Source organism: Clytia hemisphaerica, unplaced genomic scaffold (assembly GCF_902728285.1).
Source record: "Clytia hemisphaerica strain Z4C2 unplaced genomic scaffold, Clytia hemisphaerica genome assembly, whole genome shotgun sequence".
Classification (NCBI taxonomy): domain Eukaryota; kingdom Metazoa; phylum Cnidaria; class Hydrozoa; order Leptothecata; family Clytiidae; genus Clytia; species Clytia hemisphaerica.
In genome coordinates, this window is record NW_027104090.1 from 1633752 (window position 1) to 1656083 (window position 22332).

The following is a 22332-nucleotide window of genomic DNA, read 5'->3' on the forward strand; positions in this document are numbered from 1 at the left end:
AGATGAAACAAAAATGGATAAACATCAATACTCAACACTAATAAAAATTTTCATTGCCACGTGTTTTGTTTATACTTGTTCTGCAGAAGATGTCAGTTTAAGAAATTATGCAAAATTCAGTGGGAAAGTTGGTGCTGGTAACTTTTCGTACTACTCCTTACAAGAGGCTGGTGATGTCACATTTGTTTTGAAATCTATTTTAGGGGATGCTGATATCTATGTTGCTCAACAAAAAGATTTACTTAATGTTGCAGATTATGAACTTTCTTCAGTGACGTGTGGTATAGACACAGTGGTGGTGCCAGCTTCATTTTCACGGCCGGTTCACATAGGAGTATATGGCCATATTCATCATACTTTATCTAAGTATACTTTGTATGCCATTGTCAATGGAACTGATACCAATTTGATATTAGAAAACATTTCAAATGATAATTTTTCTAATGCAGGATCATCTAGTGATGATAATAATAGTAGTTTCTTTTCCAGTTTTGTTTGGGAACTCTTGGAAACGTTGTTGCAGATTCTATTGGAAGTTCTTCTTTGATTTTTGTACTGAGCTGTTTTAATATTCAGTGTTTGAAAAATAATAACTAATTTTATATGATATTTTAAAATAAAAACGATATTTCGAAATCAAAACCTTGACTTGAACTCTAGGTCTGACTGGAGTTCTAAAAGCCTTTTACTTTTAATGGTCTTTAAAAAATTTATTCTTCAAGTCAATAAAGATTGAAGAACTTTTTTTATGAATTGCTTTTATGAAATCATGCTGAAAATCAAAAGAAGGGAGAAACTTTTTACTTTTACAACCTTTACCGACGGTGTAGATCCATTACCACTGAAATTTGATATTTTAGAAAAACAATACCATACATTTTGTACTATATAACCTATATCAATTTTTTACCACTTTGCTGTTTGTAGATAGCTTGAAACATTTTTTTTCTGGCTTAACTAAATGATTAAAGGTTTTGTCTGTTTTTTTTTACATAAGTGTTCCTGTTTCATATCAGACACATATTTCATATCTGGACAGTGTCTGCCTATTGTAATATTATGCTCATATAAGCAAAAAAATGTTTTTCTTTTCCTCTTTCTGACCAATCTTGCTCCACATCCGTGTCAACTCAATGTGAAAATGCTTGTGAGTTGAAATTGATGAGTAAGCAAACGACATCACTCTTATTTAAAAACAAAACCTTTAACTAGGGGTGTATGTTTTATTGGAAAAATTATTTTTTACGAGAATCTTCATTCAGACTTTCTTGTCTCTTTTATTTGCCTTTTTATGTTTATCTTATATTATTTGCATTTAACTGGAGGTTTTTAGGTGCAAAATTTTCACCAAAAATCATATTGTAATAGTGTTAATGTTGACTCTCACAATCAACTAATCAGGATAAAGCGATCCCCCTTCTGGATTATGTCTTCTTTTTAATGGGTTGATAATATTCGAAAAATATTTTTTCTTCTATTATTTTCTAGATAAGAAAAACGTAAGTTTTTAAGTTAAGATTAATTTTTAAAGACCAGGTTGACTGTACCGTGGATGAGACTCAGTGGCTGGTGGGGTTTGAGAATGAAAATGTACTGGCCGCTTGCTATTTGATGATATTAAAGATGTTTTCACAGTGATGCACCTTATAATAAGAAATGGCAGATGCTATTGATGGTCAGTTTGGTCAAGAATTGCCGGAAGAGATGATACCTGATAATATTTTTCTTGAAGTTTGATTAAAATCTGTTCAAATGTCTTCTTTCATAGAACTGTTCATATTATAATACTTATTGAAGTTGCACTATACGTTCGTTATAAAGAACCAAAGCATGGAAAATATAATTGATTGTCATCTTCGTAAGTTATTTTCTTTTGATTTGAGTGGCAGATGTTGAATTGATAAATGTGATAAATGTGATAAACGTTATCTCATTTCACTGAAGATTGGTGCCTGTGCACCATGAAACTCTGGGTTTGAAATCTTTGGATATTGTGTCAACTCTTTATTATGATAAATGTGTATAGAGATTTTTCAGGGTTTGTTAAGTTATGTAATTTCCGCCATTATGAAAGCAAACGTTCGAATCGGTAGAAACGATCCCTTACGCAAATCGGACGTTTGGTTCCATAATGGTGAAAGTTACGTAACTTAACAAAACATGCATGAAAAGCCTCTATAGTTTCAATAAAATTCCTCGTTATTTGCTCATCGAATTCCCAAAAGTGGTTCAATTAATTCTTCCTTTACATCTTAAATATAGTTTCGAATACTCCTGTCTCTGTGAATCAATGTTTTTTTAGAACCAATGAAGTGTGATTTACGAAATCTGAAATTCGCCCGGCTACTATAACAGCCAATTCGATTGACTTCCAATTTTGCCATACTCACCAACTTTGCCAAATCTACAATTTCAATGTCAAAAGATCACAGCTTCATGAATCATGGTTCATGGCAAATTTGTACATCGCTACGCCGCCATTATGATTTCTGTTTTGTGATGCTTAGTCAGCAGTTTTCTATCGGCGTTTGTAAAGCGAACGATTTTTTAACCAATCAAATTGCCGATCGGCATTGTTTTGGTTTAGCATTAGAAGGTCTTCTATTTTTCAAAATCTTTGGCAAAAGTGGCAAAATTGGAGCGAAAAGAACACAGGTCTCGTGGGAACAGTGTTTTGTATGGAGACATATGGAGGTAAGTTCCAAAAATGCCAAGAATGCCAGATTCAACACATCTTTTTTATTTGGCATTTATGGCACTCAAATTTTGCCAAATTTGCCAAATTTTTGTCAATTGAATGCAAAATAATTGGCAATCAGGGCAAAAATGGCATAGTTGGAAGTAAATCGAATTGGCTGCAAGTTATTTTTAAACAGTCGTTTGGATATGTATGGATTCTAAGTAATTTTCGATGAGGCTATTTTCGATTACTAAATTCCAAGGGGTGAGTCATTTAAACAGCTGGATGAAAATATTGACCATTTTAGGAAACATTTTCCAGTGGATTTCACTGGGCCATGGAAGCATGGAGTATTCGAAATTTATTTATTTGTTTGAGAACATTTCCACAACACTAAACCATAAATCAATCAATCTGCTCATTCTTCAGATCTTTGGGATGTCGTCAATAACGAAATGGTCTGGCCAACTCCAGAAGATAAATTACTGTACCAGAACTACTTGGTTCCAGACTTTTTGGAATCTTCAAAAGATGTTCCGCACAAGAAATGTATTTTAGTGCAATGCAGACAGAAGTATGAAGAAACAGGTCTTAATTATAATTAATTGAATCATAATGAGTACTTGTCATTATCACGTAAATTCGGGAACCAAAGTGAAGGTCAAATTTTAGAGCAGCCTCTAGAGACTTGAGCTGAAATTTATCCTCCATTGTCTTTGGATAAAATAGCTGACAAGTTGGCAATCACAGGGGGTGTGGGTAATAGCTGACAGGTGTCAATCGCAGGGGAATGTTGGTTTGATCCCAGGTCAAAAATAAATCATTGGCTTAGATCAGGTTATCTGATCAACCGACAAATAGGAAATACGATTAAACTCCTTTTTCCTTGCTCCCCTGACAGTCATCAGATAGCAAATCAACATTTTTTCTACTTTTTAGATTGGTATTTGAAGTTTGCGGAAGAAAATGACTTTATTGTTGGTGTTGTTGGTTGGGTGGATTTAAAAGACAAAGATGGAACGGTCAGAGCTTTTAATTAAAAAGCCTTTCTTATGAGTTGTTGACCAATGTCACTAGTGCACGTTTTTTTTTGTACACATATTCTTAATTTCTTTAGTTTTAAAGCCTGATAATGTTCTTAACATGTTCATATTCTCACCATTTTGTGAGTCTTTTTGGCCATTTTCCTAAGAAATTGGGTGCTTTGGAGTCCGCAAAGCTTCAAAATGTTCATAACTTGTTATTTCAAATTTTCGGTCATCGAAGCATTATGTTCTTATAAAGTTTGTTCTTATAAAAAGAAAAGTGTAGCCGTGGTCTGATTAGAACTCAAATCAATGAAATTAGTTTTGGCCGAGCATTGATTTGATTTTAATAGTTCGTATTGTGAAAAATATGTATCCAGCAGATACACGAATAAAGTGCCATTTCGTTTGCATTTCAGAACAAGAGCAGCCATCGACGGATATTTCTCAAATGTCGGTACTATTTTTCCAGGAGAGAAAATTTTAGGGAGAAAATCCAGGAACATTTTGCTTAGCGAACAGACATGTGAATTTTATGAAAAGGACAAGGCACCAATTTCATTAAAATATCTGTTCAGAAAATCCAGGAGCGTTTAAAAAAGAACACATCAAATTTTCCAGCAGAACTCTAGTTGTGTTACCAAAATCCAGGAGCAATCGTGGAAAAGAACACATATATTTTTCCAATAATTAAGAACATTTTGGGAAACAAAAACAGAACAAAATTACTTTTTTTCCAGGATCAATTTGTATAAAACACATGCATTTTTCCAGGAGCCCGAATTTCCTCATCGAACAGATATTTTTTTCCAGGTGCTAAAATTTTCTCATCGAATAGATGTACTTTTCCAGGAACCAAAAGTCAAAATAACAGATTGTTTCTTCCATCCCTGGGAACGCTTCTGAACAGTGTGTTTTCTAGCCGTTGGCTGCTCTTGCTCATACTGGTGCGCCATCAACACTAGCCTATACTTAGCCTATCTCTATCCCAACATGCGATTTTTTGATCACTCTGTTGGTCTATTAGTCAGGTAGAATTAGTCTGAGACCTGGACAAAATTGCCATCAAGCTGAAAATTGGCACAGATGTTCTTTAGGGTATACTGAGTTACCAAAAAAAAGCCCCATCAATCCGGACAGGGGAAACCACTTTTTCGGACAGTTTAAAACCGGACATGTCCGGAAATTATGTCCGAAAAAAATATTGTTCAAATATACAAGTATTATATATCAAAAGAAAGATAATTTCAAGACGAACAAAGAATTTGCTTACAAGAAGTCATGGAAATAAACACAGAAAAAGTTATGAGTATCAGAAATAACCCTACTGTCCAATTATTTTTGAATTATGTAGTAATATTCCCTATTCTTAATAGCAGCGAATCTCCTTACAGCTTCAAGCCATGTGTTTTTAGACCAGCTCCTGAGTGCCGGGTAGCACCAACCTAGAGGGGTAGTAATTTTCTATACGATTTTTCGTGCTCCTCAACATCCATTTTATGAAATGAAGGTTTACCTACGAAAGCAGCCGGCGAGGCGACTTTTTTTCCGATGTGTTCTGAGAGCATATTTCTGCTAGAAATTTTGATCTGCTCTGATCAGAACTACAAAAATTAATCAGCTAGAAATAATAATGTGTTCTGACAAGACAAGGGTATAATCAAGTTCATCTAACGTGTTCTTGTTGTCTAGGTAACCCTAGAAAGTTTCAGGAGACAGGGGTATAATCAAGAGAAAATTTATGTATGTAATCTTGTTGCCTAGTAACCCTAGAAATTTTCAGAACACATCTTTCGTGGAGAAAAACAAATATCTTACAAGTTTATCTTGGCAAACTGTTTTTCCTAGATTTTAGAACACATCAAACCATAAATAGTGATAAGTTTAGGGAGACAAATAGTGCGTTAAAGGTTTCCTAGAAATCAGAACATATCATTTGTATAAAAAATTGAAAGGTCGTAATATTTGGTCTCCTAGAAGATAAGAACACATATTTCTAAAAAACCTCTCCGCCGGCTGCTTCTGTACCTAACTTAGCTACGTTCAAAAACCTCATAGAAGTGGGGCCAATGTAAAAATCATACAAAACTCAACCAGGATGTGGCATTGTTGCAAGCACTTTTTGACTTTTCAGGGGGTAATAATGCGCACATTACCTTTTTCACCTATTAGTAGAGGGCATTTTGTAAAATCGCTCGACTGTTTTGTTAGAAGCACTTGTTATACATTTGGAAAGCTAAGGGGCAGGGGAATCGAAATTACTATGTTTCCAATTTTTTTTCGGACACTTTGGTGTGATTTTAGAACAAATATGAGGGTCTCAGGCAAAAATCATAGGGTTAAAAATTAATGAAAATTTTAGCTCGAGAAAACGGAGACCTGTTGTATATTTTTGGAAAGCTCTCAAAAAATTAGGATTAGAGATATATTGCAAGTATAGGTGATTTCAGTACCTAACTCGAGATATTGAGCTTCAAAAAGCGCAAAAACTGGACAAAATAGCTGTTTCTGGCTGAAAAACACGGTTTTCAAAGGGTTAATATCTCGGGTTAGGTACAGAAATCACCTATACTTGCAATATATCTCTAATCCTAATTTTTTGAGAGCTTTCCAAAAATATACAACAGGTCTCCGTTTTCTCGAGCTAAAATTTTCATTAATTTTTAACCCTATGATTTTTGCCTGAGACCCTCATATTTGTTCTAAAATCACACCAAAGTGTCCGAAAAAAAATTGGAAACATAGTAATTTCGATTCCCCTACCCCTTAGCTTTCCAAAAATGTATAACAAGTGCTTCTAACAAAACAGTCAAGCGATTCCAAAAAATCGAACAAAATTCCCCCTACTATATATTGGCTACATAACCTAATTGAAGAATGGAGAGCTCAAAATATATTCAAAATCCTGGACAGAAGTGAGGAAGGTTTGACCAAAATAAAACTCGTACTAAAATTTCACGACACGTTTATTTGCACTTTCTGGCATCTCAGGGGGGCAAAATTCGGGGCATTCTCCGACCATACCATGTTGTACTGAGTCGTATCAACCTCAGGACGACCAAGTATAGAATTTTATCGCGCATGTGTCAATCTAATCACTATAGAGAGAATCAAAGATGAAAAATATTGCCGTATTAATGTCTAGCAGATTGTATCAGTATACATGCTTACCATTGACGAATTCCCCCAGAAACCTCCGAGTTTAATTGAAATGTGTTCCTTTCATTCCCAAATGTATAACAGTAATTGTACTAAACTATTAATTATACTTCAATGAAATCGAAATAATACACAGATCTTTATGTTATCACTCTCTATCACTGACTCTTTTTTAAAAGCGTCGATTATATTTTTGAGATATGCTTTCCACGACGCGAGTAAAAGTATCAACTTTAAACTGAATTCAAGATCTTAGATTGTCGTCATGCTTACTTTTCACAGCGTTGATTGCGCGCTGAATAGAATTGATATTCGCTGTCACAGGTCGGAATATGATTTTGACATGTGATTTTCACGGTAGTCATGTTCTGATCGAGGTGATGTTTTGGTGTCAGTATTCCCTCTACCGGTAAGTAGGTACCTCTATCATTGAACATAATATCTGTGTGTTTTTTTTCTCACGCTCACTAATTTCGTTGTCTGGTCATTTATTTTCACCAATTCTTTCTTAATGATAAAATGATCTAGGTCATTCTTTTAGTAACCCGCATGAGTTCAACACAATGTTTGCTGAATTGAAAAAATGTGGCATCATACTCTTACCAGAATATGATTTATTTATTTGTTACGATATGCACTAATATGTATATTAATAGACCATGGCTGCATTCGAATGCGACCCGAAAGCTGGCTTTCAACCCAAAGGTGGAGGAAGGTGCCACTTTTTCTCCCTGGACTACTCACTACTCCACTTACCCTTTATCTTTCTTTTTAATACTGAGCATTAGGATTGAATCTACGACCTCGTGCATCGTAGTCAAGTATTCCATCTTTACACTACGGTTCGCTTCAACGTTTCGTTTTCAGGGTTCGCAATTGACTGTATAGCGAGTTGATTTTTATCGGGCAGAAAAGTTGGGTCCAAATTAATTATTTCATGTCTAGGGAACTGTATCGTACGGGTTGATTCGGCAATATATCCAAGCAGATTTCTAGGAAATTTCTTGTAACGGACTTTTTTGCTTTAATGCTTAGGTCGTAAAGTGTTGTTTTCCCTTGCTCCTCATTACTAAGCCTTGGCGATTGTGTCGGTCAAAGCTGTTTCGAATGACGAATGACGATGCGCTCTCGAACTAGGTTAGGTAAGCAAAATAGGCAAAATATAGGTAAAATCTGGTAAAAATAGCATTTTTTACCCCCTGAAACGTTGAAAATTGCCAGTAATGACAACGTAACCTTAACGATTTCGATTTATTCCAACATTTCCTATGTTTTTGTCGAGTTTTTGAGTGTTTTAAAGCGTGTAATTTGTTAAAGAGGGTCCAAACAGGCCAAAAATAGGCAAAAACGGCTTCTTTTTACCCGTTTTTCGCCGTGCGAGCCCCTGCAAAACATTTTTCGAAGTTTTTTGTTTTACTACTTCTTACTACTTCTTTTGTGTATATTTAGTTATTTACCAAGTTTGAAGACATTTCCATGGCTAAGATAAAAAGATATGGACTGATGTTACTGACATAAAACGGCTTCTCAATAGTACTTACCCGAACTCTTTTAGGCCCCCTAATTCAAAAGCCCCCTTAAAACGCTATTTACCTCTTCATTTCATAAAATGGATGTTGAGGAGCACGAAAATCGTATAGAAAATTACTACCCCTCTAGGTTGGTGCTACCCGGCACTCAGGAGCTGGTCTAAAAACACATGGCTTGAAGCTGTAAGGAGATTCGCTGCTATTAAGAATAGGGAATATTACTACATAATTCAAAAATAATTGGACAGTAGGGTTATTTCTGATACTCATAACTTTTTCTGTGTTTATTTCCATGACTTCTTGTAAGCAAATTCTTTGTTCGTCTTGAAATTATCTTTCTTTTGATATATAATACTTGTATATTTGAACAATATTTTTTTCGGACATAATTTCCGGACATGTCCGGTTTTAAACTGTCCGAAAAAGTGGTTTCCCCTGTCCGATTGATGGGGCTTTTTTTTGGTAACACAGTATACCCTAAAGAACATTTGTGCCAATTTTCAGCTTGATGGCAATTTTGTCCGGGGTGTGGTGAAATTTCAACTAATTCTACCTGACTATATCACTTGTTACCACTTTCGCGTCTACGATGGAGAACTTGACCGAATTTGTCGACGCCGTGTTTTTTTTATAAAATTCGACGTCACTAGCGACGAAAAAAGATGGCGGCCGAAAACATAAACAAAGAAGGGCGGGTGGAAAGGAAAAGAAAAATCTTGAATGTTGAGACTTATTGGTACAAAATTTTACAAAAATTAAACATAAAAAAAAATGTATTGAATGTTGTTTATAAAATTTCACTGCCTAAAAAGTAAAAAGCAGATAAAGTAACAACCCTACTCTATCAATAAAAGCATTGAAAATAAATTGCTCAAATTTTTTGAAATAGAAAATATAAAGCTTACCACTATACATAAAAAGGGAGGAAGAATACAAGAATTTAAAAAAATTTTATGCACCTAAAACGACAAAAGATTCCTCTTACCACTTGAAAAAAGTTAAAAAGTATAAAATATATAAATAAGATTTACTTTGATTTCTGGATTTGTACTTTGCATTATGTCAAGCTGAAAAATGTTTTGATTTTTTCGAAACTTTCAAATAATTATTTCTATACTCATAGTGGTTCCCGGTAGAATCCACAAAAGGAAAGAAAAGGTTTCTTTTAAAAGGTCTCCTATCTCGAGGATTATTCTGTTAAAAATTAGAAATAAAATAATCCAGAGGGCTTAGACCATCAGCCACATTTCCTCATGGTTTCATCAAAAATATTTGGTGGACCTCTCGAATTCTGCTTGCCTGGTTATTACACCACCACGTAACATATATTCTCCTTGTTAACATTATGAAATACACTACCATGCATTCTGTATGTCCACTGTCTGATTAGAAATAGAAATGTCCACGATAGAAACGATCTGACAAGTGATTAAAAACAATGTTACTCAAATCTTTCGAAATGAAAAAATAGTGCTTTATTTTGGTAACAAAAACAAGGAGCCTAAGTATGCACTCCTGTACTTCCAAGTTTGTTCGAAGTGGGTATGATCCTTGGAGCAATCTTTAACAAAAATCCAACCACTATCATTCCAGCTTACAGATATGTTTGATTAATTTGTGTGTCTCACACCACTGTCCATTCTTCGACAAATTCATAAAACCATTCGTCAATCTTTGCCCATTTTACCAAAATTAAAGGGATAATCAGATGGTTGCCAAGATTGAGATATTTCACTACTGAACCTACAGGGAAAAACAGACTGTATTTTTCCTTACCCAAAACTTTAATAGTGTTTCTTAATCTCCAACTCAAATTCTTGTTTTTTAAAAGATCTCAAAAAGCAGTCGCCATGTTTTTTATGGATCCTCGCATCGCGCTTTCCAGTTTGTTATTGTAAACCGAGTTGGCTTACAAACTCACAAAATTCCGAGAGACATTTGCTTTCACTTTCGTTTATTTGTTTATGCGGACCGTTGAGGAGCAAATTTTTAGTATTATCGCCGTTTAAACGGTTCCGAAGAAAACCTTTCTATCAGGGGGTTTAGAGTGTAAAGTCCTGCAAAGCATTTTGTAATTATTTCTTTTATTGGGTAACACTTTTATACTTTATTTTACTTCCCTTTTATCGTGTTAACATAAAACCATGAGGATTCCTATTTTGAGTCAAGAATGTCCAATATACATTGTCGATTCTTTTTGAGAAAATTCTACAAGACCCCCTGAAATATATCTCACCTTCGACAAGTCAGAAGGACTTCTCAGGAACTTCAAAAAAAAACAGTGGGACCTCTCGCGGACCTTTCACGTTGGAAAGAGCTCAGATTTCGAAATTTTAAAGTGGAATATCCTGACATTGACTTGTCAGTTGACAAAACTACTTGGGGAATCACGTTTTCTCATGTATAAGAACAGGTACCCTTAAAATCTCAGACCATCTGATTATCCCTTTAAAGTCTTTATGTAACAAAAATAATCCCACATAAGCAGTCAGTGCTCCAGAGAAAGTTTGTAGTCATCTTTCTGCTCTTTCCCTTTATAAATTCGTATCTATTAATTTCTGGATAATTCTAGACAACTTGTGACTAGCCATTCCAAAAACTTTTTGAAGATTGACTCTTCAAAGTTCAAAGCACAAAATAGATAAAAACACAACATTCTGCAACATTTCGAACTCTCTTGGTACGTTTTAGAATGTTTCTAAAGCCACATATTTTCGAATGTTTTTGTTCGAAATGTAGCAAAACATCAGTTCCCACTCTCCCCGGCATACAGGAAAACTGGGAGGCGGGAGGCGGGAGGCTGAACCGGGAGCCGGGAGTCGGGAGGCTGAAATCGAAAGTGGGAGGCGGGAGTCGGGAGGCTGAAATCGAAAGTGGGAGGCGGGAGGCGGGAGGCTGAAAACGAAAGTGGGAGGCGGGAGGCTAAAATCGAAAGTGGGAGGCGGGAGGCTCAAAACGAAAGTGGGAGGCGGGAGGCTGAAAACAAAAGTGGGAGGCGGGAGGCTGAAAACAAAAGTGAGAGGCGGGAGGCTGAAAACAAAAGTGGGAGGCGGGAGGCTGAAAACAAAAGTGAGAGGCTCAATTATAAGGCCACGCACAAACGTTTTTGGTCAAGGGATAGGTAACAAAGAGCTGAGAAAAATCAGATCATTTATTTTTTATAAACACACACAATCCATCAAAAAAAATATTTCAAATAGTATGTTATCATCCGTTTCCGTTCAAAAAAAGTGTTTCCCCGATTTACGTTTTCGGCAAAACATTCCCTAACGGATTTCTAGAACCTAGCATCGCTTATGGCTAGCGCTAAGCAAGTATCAGTTGTTATTCTGATCGGAATACTCTCAAATGATTACGCCAGTATCGATAAAATAACAATGAAAATCCTGTCTATTGTTTGTATGCGCGAATGAAAATGTTTTACGCAATTACATTACGTCATTTTTTATTACTTTTTATGGTAATATAAAACCATTTGCTCACATGTCTTACATACGAATAATTAGCTCAGTCGGTAGAGCATTAGTCTCAAGGTCAGATGGTCCAGGGTTCGAATCCTCCACCCGTATTTTTTTTCTTTTCTAAACTAATCTATCCACAGGGATCAAAAATATTTCAGACCTAATCAAAAATATTGATTTTTCAAGCACGGAGGTCGAGAAATTTATCTTTTTAAATAGCAGATCTTGTTGTTGTCCTTTAATCTTTTGATACAATTTTCATCCAAAATCTGTCTTTGAATCACAAAGTTCCAATACACTTTCCTCGAGATATACATGGGGGGGATATTGGCAAAAAGGGGTACGGATGCTTCGGGGGGGGGGTACTAGGTTTGCGAGGTGACAGGTATGTCCGAGGCAAAAATCGAAAATCGCCCCTTTGAGAGACAAAATTTTGATGATTTTGGGACCTTTGAGAGATTTTTTCCCTAAATTTAGTTTAAAAGTCTGTACTAGACGGACACGGTCCTCCGCCTACTTTGAAGTGTTAAAAATTGGTTGGCTAGTCAGACAGGCTAATAACGTTTTTTCTGAAACAAATATTCTTTTGACACTTTTTGCCGGACAAAATCGGTTCGGAAAAACTGGAGCAACCTTCGATTGCCTTATCGGACTTTTTAGCTGTTGGACTATAGAACATGTCGGATGCATGAATTTTGAAGACTCCTCCCCCCCAGTTTGTGAAATCATCATTCTGAGCAGTTTTCCAAGAGAAAAATACCTTAAGGGTACAAATTTTCGCGGTAACTTATTTTCGCGAGACAATTTTTTCGCGAAATAATTTAATTTTCGCGGGACTTATTTTCGCGAAGACGGGAATTCTAAATTTTCGCGAGGATTAAATTTCGCGAGTTTCGCGAGAAATGGGCTTGTTTTTTGTTCAACAAAGGGAAATTATTTTTAAAAAACCCCTTAAAATTACGTATCTCTAAAAACTTAATTTTCGCGAGGATTATATTTTGCGAATTTCGCGAATCGAAAGGTTTTTAAAATTTTCGCGTGGATTAATTTTCGCGAATTTCGGAAAAACTCGCGAAATTCGCGAAATATAATCCCCGCGAAAATTTGTACCCTTAAGGTAAATAAAATCTGTATTTCCAATTAAATAAGACAGGCTATGAATTTTCCCATAGGAAATTGATTTTCTGTGTGTTTCTCAAGGGAATAATAATCTTCTTTTTCAAAAAGAAAAATTCAACTAATGATTTCTCAAGGAATTTCAGTTATTTTGTATTTTTTGCAAGGGAAATACCTTTTCTTTCAAAAGAAAATCAATAAAGTGCTGTGATTTTCCTTGGAGAATACGACAGAAATGATTTCCTTTGGAAATTATTATATAGGGAACAATTGATTTTCCTTGAAAAATACGTGAAAATTGATTTTCCAGGGAAAGCACGGAACAAAGGATTTTCCTTGGAAAATACGATCTAGTGATCTTCCTTGGAAAATACGCAATAACTAATTTTCCTTGGAAAATACGCAACAACTAATTTTCCTTGGAAAATACGCAACAACTATTTTCCTCAGAAAATACGGACCAGTGATTTTCCTTGGAAAATATGGTCTAGTGATCTTCCTTGGAAAATACGCAATAACTAAATTTCCTTGGAAAATACGCGATAACTAATTTTCCTTGGAAAATAAGGGACAACTAGTTTTCCTCAGGAAATACGGACCGCAGTGATTTTCCTTGGAAAATACAGTCTAGTGATCTTCCTTGGAAAATACGCAATAACTAAATTTCCTTGGAAAATACGCAATAACTAAATTTCCTTGGAAAATACGCGATAACTAATTTTCCTTGGAAAATAAGGGACAACTAGTTTTCCTCATGAAATACGGACCGCAGTGATTTTCCTTGGAAAATACAGTCTAGTGATCTTCCTTGGAAAATACGCAATAACTAAATTTCCTTGGAAAATACGCAATAACTAAATTTCCTTGGAAAATACGCGATAACTAATTTTCCTTGGAAAATAAGGGACAACTAGTTTTCCTTGAATTAATTATTTTAATCTTCTTATCTTCTAATCTTTCTTATCCTTTCGGGCTGACCTTCCAGCACAGCTGGTTTATTTCCTTTAATCCTAGGAAGCGTTTCTCTTTATAAAAATAATTTTACATAAAAATATAGCATGCTTTTGTTTCGAAACTGCTGATGCAAGATTTAATTACAAAAAAATATAACATGATAGTTTTCGAGTGTTATATAAATTTAGTGCAATCGGCTCTTGCATGTTGGAAATAATCTAAAATCATTTCTTTAAGAAGTCAATACCTTGACAGGGTAAAATTATACAAGTCATGGCAAAATAAAGGTCTCATGATAATCATTGTTCGCACTTCTCTTGCACATCAGCTGCGTGGCCGAGTGGATAAGTCGATGAAACGGCAACTTAAAGGTAATGATTGTAGAGAGTTTGAATCCTATACGGGTGCGACGAAAATTGTGTTATTTTGTCTGTTTTGTCAACATTGATCAAACTTTTTCTGGTTTTATGAGCTCTTATTGATATTTTTGAAAATTTCCGTTAAAATTTTAAGAAACAAAAATTGGGGGGGCAGTCTGGCAAATTGACCGACGCTGCGACGGGTATCTGCAGCGGTTTAGGCTATCTGATATTCCGATGGCGTATTGGCGGCCGCCCACGCTAAAGCTCTAAAGGAGCGGACCAATATAAAATATGCCGGACCTTTAGAGCAAAGCGTGTCGTAGCATATTTCCACATCTGGTACCAGATAACGGTTAAGGGTATGTTTTCCAATTTATCAGAAATGCACTGTAAGGGTGGACTTTTGATAAATGCACTGTAAGGGTGCGATTCTAAAAGCCAATTTTTTTGCCGCACATACTGTCAAATGGTAACCCCCCCCCCTCAGCTCAGCTCAATGCAGTTTGATTCAAGTACAGTATTTCAAAATGGATCAGGTTGATTAGCAGCGGGTGGAGAGTCAAGAGTCAAGAGTTATGACTTTCCCTTGTCTTGAAAATCTAATGTTCCAAAACTTTCAACTAAAAAATGCTAAAAAATCGGCTTTCGTCTTTTTTTATTATATCTTATAAACACTTTTTTCAGAACCACGATGAAAAGAAAAGCAAAACTGACTGAATATACTGCCAAAAAAGTGATTGACAGGTCTAGAAAATGATTGACAGGCCCGGGTTAGATATTTCCGTGAGCAATCTCGTTATATTTATCAAAAAGTAATATACTTGTGGAAAGCCCAATTATTCTACTTTTTCGAATGCTGTGTCATGGAATTTTTTAACAATTAAATAGAACGGGGTTTCCTCTGATGTAAACAAACCTCGAGTCCTATCCTGAAAATTGACATTGAGCGTAGAAAAAAAGACAAATGAAAGTATTTTCCTTTTTAATTCATATTTCCAATAATTAAAGACTAACTTGAAAACACCAAGAGTGAAATGTAGCTAAATGATTAGAACGCCTTGCGACTTAGAATTTTTTTTCAAAACTGAAAATTTGACCCCGGCTTGAACTACCAAAGTCTCCTGTCAATGATTCTGAGTCCGGGACGCTAGCTGTGTACTATCGAGCCGATACGTATCTGCGTAATTTAAAAATCCTTATAAAAAACACTACTGCATATACGGGTGAACTGACCTTGGACCTCATGGGCTAGGCTAACTGTTTAGATCAATTACATACTCCAGGCTCCGTAAGGATCCTTATTATAATTGAAAAAGCGTATACTAACAAACGATACGGAACTCGTGAGAGTGCTTTTTAAACCGTTGTCTTTGTTTATCTTCACAAGATTTTGTTTATCTTTGCAACTTGGTTCTCGCTTTCGGCCTTTCGTCTATTCGTTTTCAGCCTATATCACCTTCGATTTCAGCCTCCCGACTCCCACCTCCCGCCTCCCAGCTTTCGTTTTCAGCCTCCCGCCTCCCACTTTCGTTTTAAGCCTCCCGCCTCCCACTTTCAATTTCAGCCTCCCGCCTCCCACTTTCGTTTTCAGCCTCCCGCCTCCAACTTTCAATTTCAGCCTCCCACCTCCCACTTTCGTTTTCAGCCTCCCGCCTCCCACTTTCAATTTCAGCCTCCCGCCTCCACTTTCGTTTTCAGCCTCCCGCCTCCCGCCTCCCGCCTCCCACTTTCGATTTCAGCCTCCCGACTCCCGGCTCCCGGTTCAGCCTCCCGCCTCCCGGCTCCCAGTTTTCCTGTATGCCCTCTCCCCGCCTCTGTTTTTGAGCTTTGTTTACAAAAACACTCCTTCGCGGTGACAAATTTTATTGGTAGAGTTTTTGCTGCAGTCAAAAGCTACGGTCCTTTGGCTTGAAGCCGAGGATTTTTATTCCCCCACGAATCTCTGGGAGAATAAATGTAACAAGTTACAGACGGAACGGTGTCGAGGAAAAAGCCGTGGTCGTCTGGTACAGGCTAGCCTATACTAGACGTCGCCCGCGTTTTTTACGCAATTAACGTCTATTCCACTTTGCGACTTTTTCGAATGTTTTGAGCACAGGTTTTCGGGCTCTAAACATTCGAATTTTTTACGCCACTTTTAACTTTCGAAGCTCCTGCAGTAGCAAAATAATCGAATTTGCGTCAAAACACTTGAAAGACTTCTATTTTTCGAAAATCGTCAAAGTGGAACTCACTAAGAAACGAGATGAAAAATCCCGGTTTTTGGTGTGGTGCTCGCTACATCAACACTAACGGGAGTTTTATCAAAACATTTTGTAACTTTAATATAACATTTCGTGAGAAAGCGTTTATTAATATGTGTGATTTTTATATATTTCTAGCTACGAGAGCGCTTGAAGGCATACAAGCAGAATCCATACTTTAGTGGAGTGAGACATATTGTTCACGATGAACCCCGTGATGATTGGTTGTTAGATGAGAATGTACTCAAAGGGTTAGGTTGGTGTTTTGATGATATGTTCTCAAGGGGTTAGGTTGTTGTTTTGTTTAATAGAAATCAAAACTCTTTTGGCGTGCAAACTTTCGCGAGCAGTAACTTTGGCTCTTTTCGTGAAAGTAAATGTCTCTGAAAATTCCATTCGGCAACGTTTATGCTCGCGATGAAATTCTTGATTTTTTCGTCAAATTCGCGAAAGTAGATGTCGTAAATTTCGTTATTTATCGACCTCGCGAATGTTTCTGCTCACGAAGTTTGTACTCCTAAAATAGGCCACCGGGAAAGGTAGACACAAAAAAGTGTCTGCACTGCCCAAAGTTCGTATCTCTCCCTATGGGCACACAACGTCTTAGTATGGACATTCAATGGACAGCTTTAAGATCTTTGGACGTCCTAGAAACGTACATTAGACGTCCAAAAGACGTTTGTGCCCATTGGGCCTACATCGATTGTAGTAACTTAATATTTTACGATTCCACGAAATTGATCACAATTAATAATTCTTTATTTTCCAGCCACATTGGAAGAAGAAGGTGTGACATATGATCTACTCATTTTGTAAGTTTGCTTGAATTCATTTACTGAATTTGATTCTACACTACCTAGACTATGCTGTTGAAAAAATGTTCAAAATTAAATCAAAAATAACTTGGTGAAAATATTCGTCGGCAAAAACTAATTTCCAATCAAAAACGATTGTCGGTGAAAAAATTTTCATCAAGTCGCTGTTGTCGTTGAATTTTTTACCGATAAGGAACCTAGTTTGAACTCTATAAAACCGGCAGATTTTAGCTTGAAAACAATAGATATTATTTCTAAAGAATATTTTTTTTTCAGTCAAAAGCATGTCCCAATTTGTGAGCAAGTCGTCAAAATGTTCCCAAAGTAAGTTGCTTCAATTCCAACACTAGCGAGCTGTTTGGACCGCGAGTAAGATTCGTTGAAAATTTTATATGCACCCTTTTGATAGCCATCCCGAATGCTGGAATAAATGAAGTGTAAGTCAAATACCTTAAGTGGATAAATTTTGGCGTGGATTTAATTTGGCGATTGGCCAAAATACCATTTTTGGCGGGGATTTAATTTGGCGATAGTTCAATTTCGTAAAATATGGCGAGGATTTAATTTGGCGAATTGGAAATTTTGTCACACTGAAATGGGTGAAAATTACTCAAAAATATACTCAAAAGTTGTGATTTTTCACATAATTCTCTTTTTGTTAAATTTGGCGGGGATTTAATTTGGCGAATTGCCGAATTTGGAAATTTTGGCGAGGATTTAATTTGGCGAATTTTGGCCAAATTCGCCAAATTCGCCAAATTTAATCCCCGCCAAAATTTATCCACTTAAGGTATGTCAATCAGAATCTCTTTTCGAAATAAATGTTAAATAATAGTATGATTTTTCATCACGATTGAATTTGGATTGAATTTGGATTATGTTAAATTTGATGCAAATGTTTGCTGCGACCGTAGTGCAGTGGTAGAGCATCCGGCTACGGTGCCGGGTCATACCAAAGATTCCCAAAAAGGTACTTGATGCCTAGCTCCGCTCGATAATGCTCAGCAATTAAGAAAAGGATCAAGGGTAAAAGGAGCAATCTAGGGAGGAAGAGTGGCGTATTCCCCTACCCTTGGGTAGATAGCTATCGAAAGAAGAACCTTCGGGTCGCCTCCGACTGCGGTCGAAAACCTACTTCTTGATGTAGGTTTAAGCTCCCCTGGGATCCAATTAATCAAATTTACTTATCGCTGGGCTTCTTAGTGTGACCCAAAGGTGACACAAATCTCTAATGTAAATTTCATTTTAGGTTGAATTTTGTCATCGATCATATGTCAAAGCCGTCCATCGATCAGAATGATTTGGATTCTTGGTCAGAGAACATGAAAGAATTAGCTGCCTATCCGAATGTACATTGTAAAATGTAAGATCATGCCTCATAATGAAACTTGATTTATCATGTGCGTAATGTAATGATGAGTGTAAGACGTCATCATTGGTTGTAATTGTCAGTGAACTTCGATATTTGAAATTGACCAGTGGTAGATATTGATAATTGAAGATGATTCACAAAATTTTGCTTCAGCCACCTGTCTGGTTGGTATTTTACAGACCAGAATGTAAACTTGACCAAAATCATATTTTGACTGATTGACTCGTTTGATTTGACTGAAATTTGATCCTGAATACTGATTTGTCAAATAAAAGAGACTAGTAACAGAAGAAATTTGTTCCCATGAGTATTTGGTACTTTGCAGACCGGTCTGTAAAATACACGTTGACCACATGCTGGAACTCAGGAATTACTGCAGCTTTTGACTTGAAATTTTCACCAGTGATAGATATCTCAAACAGTGAGCAAAATTTCAATTTAGTCACGAGATCGGTTGGTATTTTACAGACCGGTTCGTTTTTTACCTAAAATGCTCACTTTCACTATAACACGATTTTACCGAAATTTTGGCTGTAAGCTTGTATCATCAAGACCTAACACTTGTCAAAATTTCAAGTTAATAGCATTTTCCCATTACTAGATGCAGTATCCTCGGGCTGTTTAGGCTAAAAAGGCAATTTTGGGCCAGTCTGTAAAATACACGATAACAACAGGTGGCAAAAAATCGACCCTCTGCCCCAAAATAAATGTCACGTTGAGTTACCTCACAAAATTTGAGTAAAATATCAAAGTGATTTATTTTCGTTTTTTTTCAAAGAATGATGACGTCATTAGGTGGCAATGACGCCATCAATGATGCCGAAATTTTCACCGAAGATTCATATTTAGTGCACACTTGGAAAATGTTAAGTTATTTTGATAAATATTTCAAAAGCTATAAAAAATCGTTTTGGGGGAGCCTCTTTGCCCCCTTCCCCCTAGATGCTCGAAGGGTTAAGCTAACATTACATTGTGTAATTTCTTTGATTGTTTCAGATCTGGCCTTTCGATACATGCAGATTCAAGCAAGCCACTCGCACCACAAATCACACCATATATTAAGGTTTGTGTCATATAAGTTTTGTACCTGAGAGCTTTTTTTAGAGAAAAAATTTAATTCCAAAGGCGAAAATAAAAAAATGTGGTGTTTCCGGCAACCGGCTGGGTGAAAAAAAATTTCTGACCCGGCCGCAGACCATGGTTTCATCTAGGTATATGGTTCATCATAAATAAAATTAAGTTGACCGTTCAAGCTATCAAAGTTGTTTAGTTACAGTTTCCCGCTTGTAAATTAAGTTTTGTTCGTTAGTAGTTGATACATTAGTATTCAGGGCTTACTTCCTACTGTTTGTAAATAAAAATTTTCTTTAAAGTCCTATTTCAATGATCTTAAGTTATCAAAAATAGCCCCGCCGCATGAGAGCTTTTTTCCTTCACCCGCATTCCGGAAACACTACATTTTTTTATTTTCGCCAAACGTTGGATTTTTTTCTACAAAAACCATTTGTTTTGCACTTTCAGCCTCAAACCGTTCTTATTGTAATTGGAAAATTGAGGATTTTCTACCTTTAATGGCAAAACAAAAACGTCCCCAAATTCAAAAAATTGATGTAGCCTCGTCAAATTATCAAAAAGACTGACAACCTTACAGGGTTGTTTTTGAACTTATTTCTTATGTTTCCTGAAAGTTTGGCAGCTGAACAACGGTTTTTCTAAAAGATACTGCAAATTGCCGAAGATGACATCAATTTTTGAAATTTGGGGACGTTTTTTTGCTCCTCCAGACTGAGGTTTATTCTTTTTAAAATTGTTCTTATTTTTTTGTGTTTTTAAGCACATTTTTTTAACAAACTTATATGTTCTGTTCTATATATAAAGCGGAGTGTCCATAACTCGAACCAGCACGGAGAACACAAATTTGTTCAAAATTTTGAGTTGCCAATAAGGTTGATATATAAGCATGGCGTTCTAAATCTTTATTCTAAATTTAGAACGCCGCAAAGATTTTCCAAAAATTTGATACCCCCTCCCCCCTTGTACGCAGAGAACAATAGAAATGATGTCATTTAAACAATAGATGTACGCTTTTGCTAAACCCCCCTCTCTCCCCTTCACTGCGTACGTACTATATGGATGGCCCCATATAAGGCATTTCAAAACTGAAAAGAAAAAAGAAAAAGCTTGTTCGAGTTAAGGAGACATTCGAGTCAAAAAGACTTTACTTTATATTTGAAATAGTAAAAAGAGTATATCGTTAAAAAACACACTTCTCTCAATGTCTGGGATAAAGGGGATACCACTGTTTTGAAGTGGCAATCTAAAGCATTTTTTCTTTCCTCCTTTTTTATAGCGGATCATTGAAATATTTGGTAGCGCTCGTTGTTTGTTTGGCTCTGATTGGCCCGTTTGTTTGTTAGGGATAACTTACTCTGGTTGGTACGAACTAGTCAAATCTTCCATACAACATCTCTCAAATGAAGATCAAGATAATATTTGGTTCAAAACAGCTCAAAAAGTTTATCACCCAAATGTATGAGCGATTTTTAAAACTCATTCTTGAGGCTAAGGTGGTTTCCGTAGCTTACGGGACGTTCAGCAGGGCTATGTCTGCGGGGTGAGAAAAAATCATATACAACAAATATATAAACAAATAAAAATTCAGCCATGAGAATTTAAGTGAAAGAAAAAAAAAAAACCAAAACAAACCAACAGACCCCGGAAAATGTTCCAAAACATGAAAAGAAGAGAATTTTTATGAAAAGTTTGTTGTGCACAAAATATTCTAGACGACTATATTGATTGCTCCTGTCAAGTTTTCTACTTCCTATTTTTTACTGAGTTAAGTCGTCTAGCATGCTAGACTATGGTGTTTATGAAATTGTTTTATTAAAAAACTTTTATATAAAAATGAAATTTTAAATTTAGATTTTTTCAATTTTTTTATATTAATATACTACAGAATTTCACGATCATGGGATATTCTATAATTTTTCAATTTATTATTTTAACCATTTTCTAAGAATTTGATCAACAAACTTCACAGAAGTCTCTAAAAAACTTTTTATAATCTCTAGAAAAATTCTAACAGTGTCTCCGCCTAGAAAACAAACTTTTTAATAGAAAAGTTAGACAGACAGATGGTGAAACACATAATTAGAAATGGGTGGAAAATGTTTTATAAAATTCTTAGCTTGATATCGATCAGTTAGAAGTTAAAATATAGGGAAATTGAAAAAAAAATCAAGATAAAAAAGCTAAGATGACTTTCTCTTATAATCTGAAAAACTGATAAAAAACTGCTTTTTAAAGAAAAACATGTTTCATGGTTTCATGTCTGGTTAACTTTATAAACTTGCGTCTATTCATGGGCTTTCATATGCTAGAAATATGATAAAGAAAAAAATATACAAAAATTTTTGTTTTGCATAAGATAATATATTTTGATTAAAACCTGATGGGGGTCTCTTGAATTAGAGAAAAAAATATATAAAAACATATTTTCAAAAATTATTTTTCTTAAATAGGAAATGGTCTTCGTAGAGGCACTGTGAAGAACAGCCTGCTCAGTTAAAAAACTAACTTTTTGATTTTTATGGTTCGGAAAATCGATGAACAA

The 22332-nt window shown here is 35.8% G+C and overlaps 1 protein-coding gene across 1 annotated transcript; it reads left to right on the forward strand.

Annotated features, from left to right (window-relative positions):
- Nucleotides 1-21307, forward strand: LOC136812808 (L-fucono-1,5-lactonase-like). The gene is made up of 11 exons (XM_067069335.1): nt 1-971; nt 1213-1283; nt 1402-1858; nt 3110-3268; nt 3620-3702; nt 16668-16785; nt 17299-17341; nt 17621-17668; nt 18594-18707; nt 19713-19779; nt 21067-21307. The coding sequence occupies exons 3-11, from the start codon at nt 1831-1833 to the stop codon at nt 21250-21252; spliced, it is 846 nt and encodes a 281-aa protein (XP_066925436.1). The 5' UTR covers nt 1-971; nt 1213-1283; nt 1402-1830; the 3' UTR covers nt 21253-21307.
- The last annotated feature ends 1025 nt before the right edge of the window (nt 21308-22332 follow it).